This window comes from Sebastes fasciatus, chromosome 7, assembly GCF_043250625.1.
Source record: "Sebastes fasciatus isolate fSebFas1 chromosome 7, fSebFas1.pri, whole genome shotgun sequence".
Lineage (NCBI taxonomy): Eukaryota > Metazoa > Chordata > Actinopteri > Perciformes > Sebastidae > Sebastes > Sebastes fasciatus.
The window spans coordinates 10,615,494-10,629,859 of NC_133801.1; the positions used below are offsets into that span (position 1 = coordinate 10,615,494).

The 14,366-nt window shown below is 41.5% G+C and overlaps 1 protein-coding gene across 5 annotated transcripts in view; it reads left to right on the forward strand.

Moving 5' to 3' along the window:
* The window catches only part of ets1 (v-ets avian erythroblastosis virus E26 oncogene homolog 1), a 38,178-nt gene extending 27,817 nt beyond the window's left edge, over positions 1-10,361 (forward strand). For 3 of the 5 annotated variants that reach the window (XM_074641518.1, XM_074641519.1, XM_074641521.1), the window contains 5 exons: positions 164-241; positions 674-919; positions 2,193-2,453; positions 6,739-6,857; positions 7,182-10,361. In XM_074641518.1, the coding sequence (XP_074497619.1) occupies positions 164-241; positions 674-919; positions 2,193-2,453; positions 6,739-6,857; positions 7,182-7,397 (920 nt within the window). In that variant the 3' untranslated portion in view covers positions 7,398-10,361. The remainder of the gene's footprint in view (positions 1-163; positions 242-673; positions 920-2,192; positions 2,454-6,738; positions 6,858-7,181) is intronic. The other 2 variants (XM_074641520.1, XM_074641522.1) reach the window with 1 other exon arrangement.
* The last annotated feature ends 4,005 nt before the right edge of the window (positions 10,362-14,366 follow it).

Sequence of the window (14,366 nt, forward strand, 5' to 3'; positions counted from 1 at the left end):
TCACTGCTTGCACCAATTTAGGATGCTACAGTAACAGGAGCCAAACAGGAAGACACTATTTAGCTCAGGTCATTAATTTTTGATAATGCTGGATGCAGTTACACGATACATGAAATCAATGGCGAGGTCACTGACGCTCGTTCTCTATTTATTTTTCATGAAGAGGATGCAAAGCATTACCCCATCAATGGACTGACCTCCAACTTCCAGGAATCCCGTTATACCTCAGACTACTTTGTCAGTAAGTACCCATCACACTCGTAGTCAGTCACTGTATAATAGCACAATATGCATGCCTAATTGGCGTTGTGAATGAAAGAGTTTGGAGATTTAGTGTTAGATGATAAAATGGATCTTATCCCATTATACATTTGGATTTAGATCCCAGTAAAAAGCCTGTGTATATAGGCGTATATTGACCACATATCACTGTAAGTTTAGCTAAAGTTAGGTACATATCTAATCAATAATTTCGCCTCAAATGTGCAAGACTCATCTTATGCACTCAGGGCTGTGTTTTGTTATGGACTATTATACACTAAGCTTTTGGCCAGCAGTTCAGCACAAGACGGATAATGACTCCGCTCTCCTAAGATTGATCTTCCTCCTTTGCTTTGCTCCTCGCTTTCCTTCTCTGCTTTCTATCCAAACTCATTTCCCTTTGTGTCTCCAGGCTACGGTGTTGAGCATGCTCAATGTGTCCCTCCTTCTGAATACTCAGAGCCCGGCTTCATCACAGAGTCCTACCAGACACTTCATCCCATCAGCTCGGAGGAATTGCTGACGCTCAAGTACGAGAGTGAATACCCCGCTGTCATCCTGCGGGACACGCCCCTCAACCCGCTGCAGGGGGACTACTTCACCGTCAAGCAGGAGGTGGTTTCCCCCGACAACATGTGTGTTGGACGCCTAAGCAGAGGTGAGGGGTCACACACTAGATATGAGGAGCACAGTTGAGATTTAAAGCAGAGCATTTCGGTGCCGCATTTCTGTTTTAATCAACAGTTTGTTTGGAATTGATAAATGGGTCCGCATGCGTGTGCGAGTGCATGTAAATGTGTTTGCGTGGGCGTCTGTGTGCGTGTGATTGTGCTGAGGCTACCACAATCTTGTCATGCCACATCAGCGTGCATGTATTAGAGGAGAAGAAAAGCAGGCCCTCCAGTTGGTTTGTGGTTCAAACAAACCCGGCTCGTACACTCTAGACTGGGTCGGGGAAAAAAAAGAAAGCTCTATTGTTTTTGTCAGTGTGATACACGAACCAAAGCCACAACGTGTTCTCTTCTTGCCGCCCCGTCCTTTATGTAAAACAGCTCAAGTGGTGTAACCTTCAAGAACGTTTTTTTTTTTTTTCTGTTGGCCTCTTTTCCTCGACTTCTAGGTAAGGAGATAGAGGTGTCATCCTCGGTTAGCGAGCGTGGGGTTTTCTCATGAAACTGTTTGCTTTTCTCAATGCGCAGGCTTGTTTTCTCTCCCAGTGATAGTTTACAGAGGAATTAGCAGCATGGTTTACATTTATAGCCATAAAGCTAGGATTTTCTTCTCACAAATCCCCAGCTGTATAAATGAATAGCATGTGCCATGTACACTGTGCAAGCCTCCTCTCAGTGCTTTAAGCATTTGCCTGCAAGGTATGAGGTCCGATCCTCATGCCTCACACACAGCTTTTGAGCGCTGCATTGTGCTCCCTCCCGACGTGGGAAAGTATTTTGTAGCACAACTGATATCCACATGTGGCTTCAATTTCAGCAGTTGAAGATTTCGGCATCAATCGAGGGGGCTGCATTATCTGTCATTTGATAATGACTGAGGGCTCCTCTTATCTTTCCCAAAGCCAAAAATAGCAAGGCAATTTGTGTGATTGTCTTCCATTTAAAATCAAATCCAAATGGTGGTTGTAAAAGGGAGATGAGGTGTGAAATGGAGAGAGATGTGGCACTGTACAGAACAATATAGCTTAGTTAGGATGCATAATTTACTACTATGGTATTGTTTATGTCACTTTTATACAACTTGTATGCATTCAAGTATTGCATTGAAAAAAAAGCTACACATCTGTTCAGGAAAAGCAAAGTCATACATTTTACAAATTCAGGCTTTATTAAAGAGTTTTTCAAATTAACAGTTTGCACCTTTGTAACAACTTTATTTCTCTCTCTCTCTCTCCCTTTCTGCCCGTCCTTCCCTCTCAGGTAAGCTCGGTGGCCAGGACTCCTTTGAGAGCATCGAGAGCTTCGAGAGCTGCGACCGACTGACCCAGTCATGGAGCAGCCAGTCCTCGTTCAGCAGCCTGCAGCGGGTACCTTCGTATGACAGCTTCGACTCGGAAGACTACCCCACCGCCCTGCATAGCCACAAGCCCAAGGGCACTTTCAAAGACTATGTGAGGGAGCGCTCAGACCTCAGCAAGGATAAACCCGTCATCCCAGCGGCGGCGCTGGCAGGATACACAGGTAAGAGATGTCTAGAGGTCAGAGTTTATACAGTATCATATTTATATACAGTTCTACCTCCAAAAGCGCTGCAGCTTTTTATAGACCTTTTTCCACAGCAGGCATTTTTAAAATGCCATAGCAGGGAAATCACAAGGTAACCAATGAAATTAACCATAGCTGTGTTCTGTTCTGTTCTGGCCAGCATGCACACTCCCAGGGCTGTGATACTGGTACACATAAAAGGAATGTAGAACTATGTTATTTATTTATATATTATAGTATTATTATCAACTATACATATGCAAGTGAGCTCACACATGGCAAGAGGTACAGTTAAAGAATACTATTGGTGTTTCGGATTATTCCTGATAGTGTGTGCAAGTCTTATAAGGAATAAGATTCAGTGCAGCTGTAACACACTTGTTGATGCTCTGCAAAAGCCCCAGATGTGGGGGTGCCTTAATGCACTGCTTTTACACCGAAAGAAAAAAAACAACCCCCTTTTACCCTGGCAGCTCGAGTCATGCACATTACAGGAAACAAAATAGATTTTGCTCGTACCTTCTTCTTCTTGATCTTTTTTTCTCTCTCTCTCTCTCTCTGTCTGTCTATGTCTCGCACTCTTTTGTTCTGTCTTCACTTCTCATCACCTCCTTGTTATCTGCAGCCCGCATCTCAACCTATTTTTTTCCAGGTCGTCCTAGCAACGCTGGTAAAACATAGAAATTATGCTTGCCCCTGATATCTCTTCATCTCGTGAGGCCTCTTCATACTCGTACACGCTCAAAGAGCCGGCTTATGTATGTTCTCCAAGTTCAATAAGATGTGGAGATACCTGCAAAGTCTTCTAAAGCAAAAACACAATTTTAGCATCTGTCCCCGGTTTTTAGTCTGAAAAAGGTGCATGAAAGAACAACTACTGTTACTACTTTTAACAGTTTACCAAGATGTGCACGTAAACACATGAAAACGATACTTTCCAAATCATGTGTTGCGTAAGAAAATACACGAGTAGAGTGTTTAGTTCAAGTCTTTATGACATACACTGCTGTTTGAAAATTGGATTGTGTGGAGCGTTGAATCGCCTCTTAACGCCAAAGTGTTTGGGACTTTTTCAGCCATGTTTAAATCATAGTCACAAGGCTGCGAGATTGCCAGCATTGGAAAAGGGGAAATCCAAGCAAATTTCTCAACGTCACTAACAATGCATACATCAGATCTCAACAGACTGTCCCTAAAGTTGGTATGCACGAGTTAATTGGTCATCTGTATGGTTATTAGTTCAAAAGCCGTTTATAGAACAATGAGTCATTCATTCGTAATGATGTTGGAAAGATGGCATAATGCACATATAATCAGATAATGAAGAGTAGGACAGTCTAAAAAGCCCCTCTAGTGACCAGTAGAGGCTGTGTTTCTCCATACACCATATTTGACAAAAGTAGACTGAACCAAGATACTGAAAATAAATGGATGAAAATAAATATGATGCATCAGTTGATAGGATGCACTTGAGTTTCTTACACCCTTGAAGAGTCGTGTAAGTACATTTTAAAACAAGCTATGATGACCTCTGTTTTTTTTAAATTCGCTTTGACAAAAAAATCTGTATAATATCAAAATGTAAACCCGAGCATGTGGAAATATCTTCTTTCAAAACCTTTTTCAAATGTACACCGCAGCATTCTGGCTCCATTTACCGCTTCGATCTCGACGTCTGACATGTATCAGTTGTTACGGCTCCAAAGAGCTCATGTGTGAAAGCCTGGCGAGTGTTTCCAGCCTAATGCATAGTAATGTACTCTCACTGAGGAGAATGTGCTTCCTCTGAGCTTTTACACAAAGGGGAAAAGGGGAAAGATGAAAATCATGCTAAAATACCCTAATTTTCCTGAAAATGCCAAGCAGCCGGCCGTCCAAGCTGTTATTAGGAGCGGCGTAAGGAGAGTGTAGTCCTTCAAAGATGGAAGCATTCTTTGAGTGTACGTGTGTGTGTGTGTGTGTGTGTGTGTGTGTGTGTGTGTGTGTGTGTGTGCGTGTGCGTGCCCGTGCGCATATGTGGGGGTGGATGAAGAAATACAGGAAGAAAGGGAGAGCGAGAGAAAGAGAGAGATAGAGAGAGAGAGAAACCTCAACCAAAAAAAAAAAATTTGTAAGATTCCAAATTGGTGTTTGTGACAGCTTGCTCTGCTCGGCTTCCTGTCCCAGTCACAAGGTGACAGGTGACACTTGACATTGAGCCTGATAAGGCTGCAGAGAGATAAGTGAAACTTTAGTTGTCATCTCAGCGATTTCCTGTGACAATTTATCATTTACACCTCTGTCTACAGGTGGACTCTCAATCTGTATCATGATACTTTGCTATCTCTGTCCTCCGGCTCCCTGTCTCACAAGTCTCACAAGTATAAACATACAAATACGTTGCCACTAGATGTAGTGGTAAAATTGTTATTGATAAGTTAAAACACTACATATTAGTCCGTTTCATCTTTCCAAATGTGAAAATTCAACGACGTATCCTCATTCAGAGGGGGGTCGTATGATAAGTTAATTCTCATTTTTCGTGTTTTCCTATGAATGTCCAGCAATACGTTTCAATTCCTGCTCCAGTCTTTTCAAAATAAACTTCCGTCTCCACAGGAAATAACTTGGTTAGGTTTAGGCAACAAAACGACTTTATACTTCTCTTTATACTTCCTCCTTCACAATTACGTGGATTACTATGAATTGATTTCGTGGGATATATACGAATTACAGTGCATTACTTTTCGTACGTATAGCTACGCTACCTGTATGAGAACAACCTGATACTCATTCCTTTTTTTTTACTTTTGTTATCATTAGTTTACGTGTACAAAAAACAGTGTAAGATAGAAATAGATAGATAAATTAGTCCTTAGCTGCAGCCCAAATCACCACCCAGCTTTCTTGCTGTAGCTGCATTATGCTCAAGACTCATTTAGCATACTGTACCATGGGTCAGATACTTAACTCTGCGCTGTGAATGCGAGACCCCACCCACCCTTTTGCCACACTGCTTTTTCAATGAGGCCCATTGTGCGTGGAGACTTGTAACATATTTTTGGAAACTTTTTTTTTTTGTCAAAGGGGTCGCCTACATTCTGGCGTGAGAGCACAGGGGGCTGGTAAACGGGCACTGTATCACCCTTATGTGGGCTCGCTATTACAGTAGCAGACTTTTGGAATGCAAGTCAAAGCTCTCCGTCTGAAAGAGACCCAGTGTTGCACAGCCACTTATTTTCCTAAAGCCTTGGTGGCTGTTGTCATGCACCTTCTCCGATCCTTGCAGGAGCAAAGAGGGCTTCGCGAGCAACATTTCAAGCGTTCAACCCACATGTCTGTTTCCCTGGCTGCTTTTGTTTGTGTTGTGTAAAGGTACATTTGGTTTTTCTGAGGTGAGAGAGGTGACTTTTGCGTATAGCTTCAGTTTTGCTGAGGCGGTGTGCTGCATAGGCAGGTGTGATTTCAACATGCGAGTCTCAAAAGTGGGTGCGTTTGTGTATGTGCTGAAAAACCACAAGATCAAAGTGTGCTGCAGTGAATCTAGTTCAGAGACAAGACCAGCCTTCTTTTTTGGTTATCTTCATTCTGCTTTCCCTCCTTTTTTTCCACGAGAACAAGCTGTTGTAATAGAGCTGAAGTTTCACTTTTATCTGGTTATTATATTACTCTTTATTCATGAATCCATTATAACATTACAGATCACTTAGCAACCGCTCTCTTTCTCACACGCACTGTCTGCATTCAGATGTGTTGCTGCAGTCTAAAGGCAGCCCCTCTTATTTTAAACTAGTGATTTCACCAGTATGGAACTCATACAGACTCTAGATTCACATAGTGCACAGGGCAACTGCCAGACAAGGGAATACATGATGAATGGGACTGTTGTATTTAGGAGGACATTTGGTTCCACTGCTGTACTTGAGTCTGACCCACATTAGAAGGTTTACTTTGTCCCTCTTCAGACACAAGTGAATAATTGGCATCCATATTTAACACATACATCATACATAGCAGAAATATACACTGTCTAAACACGATATACTCCTCCTTTAGATCTGGATAGTACTTCTTTCATAGATCATCAGTATTTTGGAGCACTGAACTAATAGGACTACAGAACTTTAGAGTCTCGATCTTCATATCTTTGTCCCAACCTCACGCTTAACTAATTAAATCCACACACCAACCAGTGTCTACATCAGCAACAATGTGTCTCCTCGGTGTAAATAGCTTTGTTTTTTAATGCACGCGTTCTCTCCCTCCCCCATCTGTTGTGCAGGCAGCGGCCCCATCCAGCTGTGGCAGTTTCTCCTGGAGCTGCTGACCGACAAGTCTTGCCAGTCCTTCATCAGCTGGACAGGCGACGGCTGGGAGTTCAAGCTTTCTGACCCAGATGAGGTGAGAAGTCGTGACCCCGCTGGTCGCTGGTACACGCGCTGGGAGGTCCTAAGTAGTTAGCCAGATGAACAAGATGTCTTCTGCCTTTGTGAAAACGTTTAGCATGCCTTGTTTGGCTCCATCAATCTTTTTTATTTTTTATTATTGGAAGGGTTTGCAATATTAGTCTTTCAAAATGACTTTGATAAAACAAAGTACTGTTGCACATTCTCACAGACTACCAGATTTAAAGAAAAATATGATTTTGATTTGAAGTCATATGTTACATATCTATTATATTATTTATGACACATCTTGACGTGTTTATTTTCTGCGTTGTTTTAGGTTGCTCGGAGATGGGGCAAGAGGAAAAACAAGCCCAAGATGAACTATGAGAAGCTGAGCCGTGGCCTACGCTACTACTATGACAAGAACATCATCCACAAGACGTCGGGGAAACGCTACGTCTACCGCTTTGTCTGTGACTTAAAAAGCCTGCTGGGCTACACTCCCGAGGAGCTCCATGCAATGTTGGACGTAAAGCCCGATACGGACGAGTGAAAGCAGAGACGGAACAAGAAGTGAAGAAAAAAAAGTTGAGGAGACACGTGGACTGGGGCTCATAAAGTGGTCTTAACTGTTTTGATAGAGTTGTTTTTTTGGGGACCAAAAATGTTTTTAATGACTAACTGTGGTCTTTGTCAACTTCAAGCTCCTGTCTCTCAGACCATGTTTTAAAAAAGAAGGCACAAGCCAAAAGCCTGTATTCATACCCTGTCGCATCTGAGATGTGTGTGCGCGCATGTGTGTGTGAGCGTGCGTATGTGTGATTATGTACCGGTATTATTTAGCAGCTCGAGGCAGATGGAGCGCCATCGGGTAGAGTTCAGGTCTGCCTAAGTAGCACAGTGGGGAGACGAGAGGACCAAGACAGAACGTCTGAGAGAACCGAGAGAGAGAGAGAAAATAATTGATTCATTTCATTGTCGGGGGAGAGCAGGCGGAAGGTTCCCGCTAAGAAAAAGGGGTTGCCAAAATGTAAAAACCAAACTGCGGGAAGGTATATTGTCATATTTACATACGTGCTCACTGTTTCTCTGTGGCAAAGAGAGAATTTTCAGCTCGGACCAAAAAGTGTCGTTTCTAATTTGTTGTTTGAGGAGCGTATGCTTGTGCCAGTATTATATTATTGATGTTGAGAACAGCCAATGTAAACCTGCCAGGCATATATTGGAAAGAGTATTTTTCTTATGTTGTCAATGAAGGTATTACAGTGGAACCAAACATTAGATGTTCTCTAGGAGCCTTTAACTGAAATGTGCTGATTGGTTATCAGACAACACTATAGACACTGGCCACAAGGTTCGAGGACCTGGTGAGATTACTCATCCCAAGAGTGTCTGATAGACAGACAACTGAAAGTAGCCGTTGCTTTTGAAACTGACGCTTTCACCTTTACGTACATGTTTGCCACCGTGTTAGAGACACATATTGTGACTGAAACTTATGCATTTTTTGCATATACCACCAGTATTAGCAAACTGTAGACAATCTATGTGGGGGAATTCAGGAGTCTTTGGTGAGAAGAGTTGTTTAATGTGCAGATTAGATGCATAATTTGTCGGTTCACTGTCCATGTTAGTGTTGCTTTAGAAGTGTTTGAATAGTCTTCTGTCTGTCTATACGATAAAATCACAAGTGAAATAGTTGAGGGAGTGATTTTACAAAATCCTAAGAATGTCAGATTTTTTTTCTTTTCTTATGCAGTACATTTTGGCCTCAAGGACGCGGCTGCAGTATAGTGTGAAGGTACAGTGTAGGAAAAAGGGACAGGCAATAGAAAAACGTTGACTAGAGAGAATCGGAAGTCTTGTGGGATAGATGGAGGTAACTGAAAAGAATGCTGCAGGTGATAATCACTTGTAAGGTCTGATAGAGAAAGACTGACAGAAATGATGCAAGTTGGCGCTGCTTGGAGGTTTCCATTGTGTGGCTTGTGCACTTGATTTTCCACTGCCATCGTGGTTGAATGCAACTGAAACCTCACTGAAAATAGAGGCATTTAGGACTAGAGGCAGACATTTGTATTTAATTTTGAGGTTTGTGCGTTACTCATCTATGAGCAAAATAATATTCAGCTCATAGTAACTCATGTATGATTCCACTCATACTTGTGCAGCTCGCTCAGAATAAAGATTCACTGGTTACATTAGAGAAAATTGGCAGCAGTTTCCTCCCAACAGTGGGAACAGTGGCTGCACACTGGCCTTATGGGAAATGCCAAAGTGGAATATCATCTTAGAATACAATGTTATTGTTTACAGTGGCTGAATGTTACCCATATGGATGAAAATAGCTTTTGAGATGTCTATTTGTACAGATTGTATTTCATAATGCTTTATTGAGACCCAGATTACACAAATAAGCAAGAGACAAAGCAGGAATAATAACCAAAACCCATGTGAGGTCTTTGGCCGCGGTGCTTCGGGTATCGTCCACAATGTCGGAAAGACAGGGACCAGAATTCTCTCACATTTTTGGAAAGTGTTGACTTTTCTTTGATCTTTTTTGTTAATTTGTTGGAAAGCACACAAGCTGTAGGACAAAGAAAAACGCCTTCGCTGATCTGAGTGTAGAAAAAAAGAGATGCTGGATATGTTCATAATGTTTAATTGGTAACAAGCTTGTCCGCCGTCATCTGACACAAAGAATTCAACAAATTAATTAGTAATAAGCTGCACTGTACTTTCATTCCTCTCTGCATGTTGATGTCAAGGTTTCAAAAACACTGTTGGTTTCGTTCAGGTTCTTTTTCTGATGTCAGTGTTTTATGTTAGAGAGATTTTTTAAACATTATTGTAACGGTTGTCAGTGCCCTGGAAGAAGTGATCTTTTTCCCCCCACACAAGGTCATAATATCAGTATGGTTGGCTTCATAAGATTAATGTGCAAAAAGAAAACGTTCTGTTACCCAAAATTATTTTGTCAGGATATAAACTATTGTTCAATGTCACAGATTACAATCTACTGCAGGTCTTATGTATTAATGAACCTAGTCGGGCAGGTGTATACACACACACACACTCCAGTAGTTTTGTGGCATATGCATATCTCAGAATGGATTCAGAAGGAAAACCTTTTTTTGTTTTGGATGTTGTTGTTTTTTTTGTATATTTTATAGTGTCTCTGTATTTTTGTTATGAGATCATTTTTATTGTATTTAGTTCACAAACATTTGAATATTTTTCAATAATTTATATTTTATAAAAGACAAGAGACGCAGACAGCTGGTGCTTTCATGGGAATATAAAGGTAGCGCAGGACAAAATAATGTAGCGATTTGTTTTGTTTTTGTTTGTTTTTTTATTCTTTTTTTATATAGAAAATAGACCTGTCTGCTAGAGAAAAAAGGCTGATGCTGGCCCATCAATGATTTCTGCTGGAAAGGTTTTATAAACTGTAGCTTCTATTTCTAATATGTACTTAATGTACTTCAAAATGTTATAAAATATATGTGAACAAAGATTTCATACTTGTGTGTGGTGTTATTGCTTTGAATCGTGCATACACATTACGATACTATAACAGTGACATGTATTAGTGCCAATATAATACTATAAACTGTTATACTACCAGTTTTGGCGACACTATTTTAAGTATTTTGAACATTATCATAGATAGATGGTTTCATTGAAAAGTTGATTCTGCAATGGTCCCTAAGTGGCACAAATTAGTCAAACAAATCTGTCTATTGTTCAAACTACCACACTCTGGTCCTTCAAAGGGGGCCTAGTTCCCTTTGAAATACACGCGGGCTGCGGAGTGTCCCAGTTTTAACGAGTGTGTCCCATGCGCACTGATGAGGTGACGTCAAAACAGAACCAGCACACTGGGGCTCATTCATGTGCTTGTAACCCCGGGCTCATATAAATTCCACTGTAGATAGAAAACATACAGGGCCGTGGCCTGCTGCCCCAAACAGCACAGCTGTTTGGCCCTGCTGCAGCAGTCTAGCAGTAGGGCCAACCACGGGTCCAGTAGGCTGTTATTCAGTTTTAGAAAAACTGAAAGTAGAAACAAAACACAATGTACAAGGATATCCCATATCTTAAAGAGGACCCATTATGCTCATTTTCAGGGGCGTACTTGTATTTTGGGTTTCTACTAGAACACGTTTACATGCTTTCATATTAAAAAAAACTCTTTATTTTTCTCATAACGGCTGTGCTGCAGCAACTCTTTTCACCCTCTGTCTGAAACGCTCTGTTTGAGCTCCTGCTCGGGACTTCAAGCAAGGCGTTGCGGTAACTCCCTTTGGCACTTCGGGCTTCGTAACTTTGCAGACCTTTTACTTACACAAAAAAACTATATAACACACTAAAGCAAAGGGAAAAAGCACAAAAGCATAATAGGTCCCCTTTAAACATAGACGAATTAGACATTTGCATTTAGTTCAATTTGCATAAATGTAATGTTTAACAATGTAAATATGAAACACTGCTGATCAAATAAGACACATACTGTATAAATCACACAAAAAAGAATATACTGTACATACAGTACTGATACTTCACATGTAACCCCAGAGCCGTTGGACCTGTTGCTGGTGTTCTTGGCAGAGGGCAGGCTGAGGTTACACAGGTGGTTCTTCTCCTGTTCCACCTCCCTCGCTCTGACTGGGCCGATGATCCAGACCAGACGTGATCGCTAGGCAGGTTTTTAAATACTTGCCAGGACAGTGCACGTTCAAACAGACCTGGAAGAAAATCCGAAACCATTATGATACCACTCATACCTGCTTACTCCATATCCAAAACTCAGACACAAAGCTGGCTCACTCCAGCAGACACGCTTTTTTTTTTTTTTTCCTCCTCTGTGCCTCCTTCAAAGAACGCTTCCACTGATTTAAAGCGGTGTTTAAAAGTGAAAGACAGCACAGAGAGACATAAAGAGAAGAGGAAGTCTGTGCAGAAAGCGAGAACTGTCACACCTGGCAGTCGCAAGAAAGATGTCGGATGATTTCTGCCTCTCCTGACAAAAAGTATCACCTCCTGTCGTCAGCAGCTTACAGCTCTCTTGACACTGGAATGCGGCCCGTTTGTCAGATTTCAAACCTAAATATTTATCTAAAGGGTCTTACCAAGCTACATCTGTCTCCTGCATGTAGTCTTAACATGACTGGGAAAGACAGAGCGGGAGATTAAATGATGTAGCCATCATGAAGTTGGGAAATACTGGCTGTATTACAATAAAATCTGGATCCTCTGGAGCGAATTTATGAATAAGTCATAACTGCCGTCTGGATTCTACTTATCAGTCTATTGCATTGAAGGATGTGTGTTCCCTCATGCAGGATTTTTATACCCATTTTATTGCATGCAGGGTTATATGTACTGCAGCCATTTTCTTTACACACTTACTTCTCTATTGCCACTCTAATACTACACCAGCTCTCAAGACTATATAGTTTATAGCATCATTAAAGGAGAGGGTTTGCATGTCATAGTACACTGTGTCTACTTTTTAAGGTACCACTGTACTATTGGGGTAAGCCAAAACATCAAGGGGATGCTTTAATTAACACTTTTTTAGAGGTTAATGGGTCAAATAGCACTTTTTTTGTGGCAAAATGACAGAGCAAAATGAGTTTTGAGTTAACACAATCTGTATTTTAGGGAGTGTAAAATATGAAAGGAGTGAATGGAAAATGGTTTTCTAAATGATGATTGACTGCTGCAGCAGAGCAAACTATGTCTGTGATTGAAGGTCTGGAAGAAGCACCAGTTATTAGAGTTTTTTTGTTAAATTACTTACCCTTTTATGAAGCCGACAGCAGTATCTAACGCTATTTAAATATTTCAAGCTCAGCAGCAGAGCTTTCAGTTGCACTCCATTGCTCTCCAGACGTGCACACAACGTGTCCTTTGCCTTGGATCAAGTCTTAATTAGCAGCATAACATTTAAATGAAATAATAGACAGCACTGTGGCTGTGCCAAATTACAGAATCAGTCTCAGCAAATGCTGAATACTAAATTGAAAACATGAGACAGCTAGTGGCACAGAGTTTTTGTGGTCCAGTAATTTGTAATAGATTTAGTAAATCTGTCCTGAGCCAGTCACACTCATAGGGGCTGGTGAATGGTAGCGCAGGAAACTGCTTTTGTGGTGAAATTACAGTGTATGTGCACCATAAATCTCCAAAGAAAGTCACACAAATGTCCATATGAGAATGTTATAGTATGTGTGCATGCCATCTAACTGAATTGTAAAGATCAGTGCAGCAGAACTGGTATTTTAATGACACTGAATTAAAGCCTGGCCGCCCTCTGACTTCAAGGGAAATGTTGTATAGCATTAATTTTAGAGACATTAATGGATACAAAAATCCAACATTGGAGGGCACAATATCACAAAGTCTAGATGCCATTACTGCTAAATCTCTCTTTCAACTTCAGTCATGATGCTTTAATAGTCTACTTCCTTTGGATTTAAGACCTAGTGGACCTTCTGCTATGATTAGGATAAAACACAACTATATCTTTCCTCGCTGCCCTGAATTAACGTCCTCTTTACAAAAAAGAGAATCCCTGTGACGCACACGAGACCGACTCAGTGGTTCCATTACGCAGAGAAATTGTGAAATATGACCAATGTGTCCCTGAGGGTCCTGATGGGCCAACTTAAGACCCAGTTGCCTGGGGATATATTCATGTCCTTTTGTCCTTCATGCTTGGGCTGACTTGGGCCAGTACGGACTCCAGTGCTGTCCAGGGACGAACATAAACAGAGTTAGATCTACCGTGTCCTCTCAAATATGACCCTTCTCATGGAAGGCAGATGGGCAGAGTTTAGAGTTGATAGAGGTGAATTGTCTTCTGCAGATTTGGTCTATTGCCATAAGGACACTAGTGTACTGGGCTTGTTTGAATTTCATTTGACTCTTTAATGGTCCCTTCTGCCTGGCTAACATACTGTGTTTCTAAAATACTTTACATGAAATGAATCATGCTACTTGGGCCAGGTAGCTTATGTCACAATACAAACTCAGGTAAGCGTGACATCCGTGGCCGTGCTCCAGCTTATTTCCCCTTGTGTTGCCATGGGCGTGGCTCCTCCACTCACTCTCCCGGCTCCGAGCTGATTCACCTGTTACAAGCTGCACACCTGCAGACCATCTACTCATCAACGCTGCAGAGCATCAACCCCGGTTCTTTACTCACTCTTCGTCAGATCGTTAGCTCAACTAGCTGTGAAAGTGAATAGTTTTCCTTGTATTATTGGAACCTGAACTATTTCTTGTCTGTTTCTTGGGCCCCAGGATTCCTGCCAACCTGTCTGCTACCCCCTTACAACCTCAGCCTGCCCACACAGACCAGTTGTACAGAAGTCCATGAAATAGTCATGAAATTAATGTATTGATTCGTGTACATAGACACGAATTTCAAGTTTTTTTTGTGATGGTCAATGCCGTAACCTAAATACGGAAGTTACGCTGCAAATGTATCAACTTTGACTTTTGCTGCTCTTTA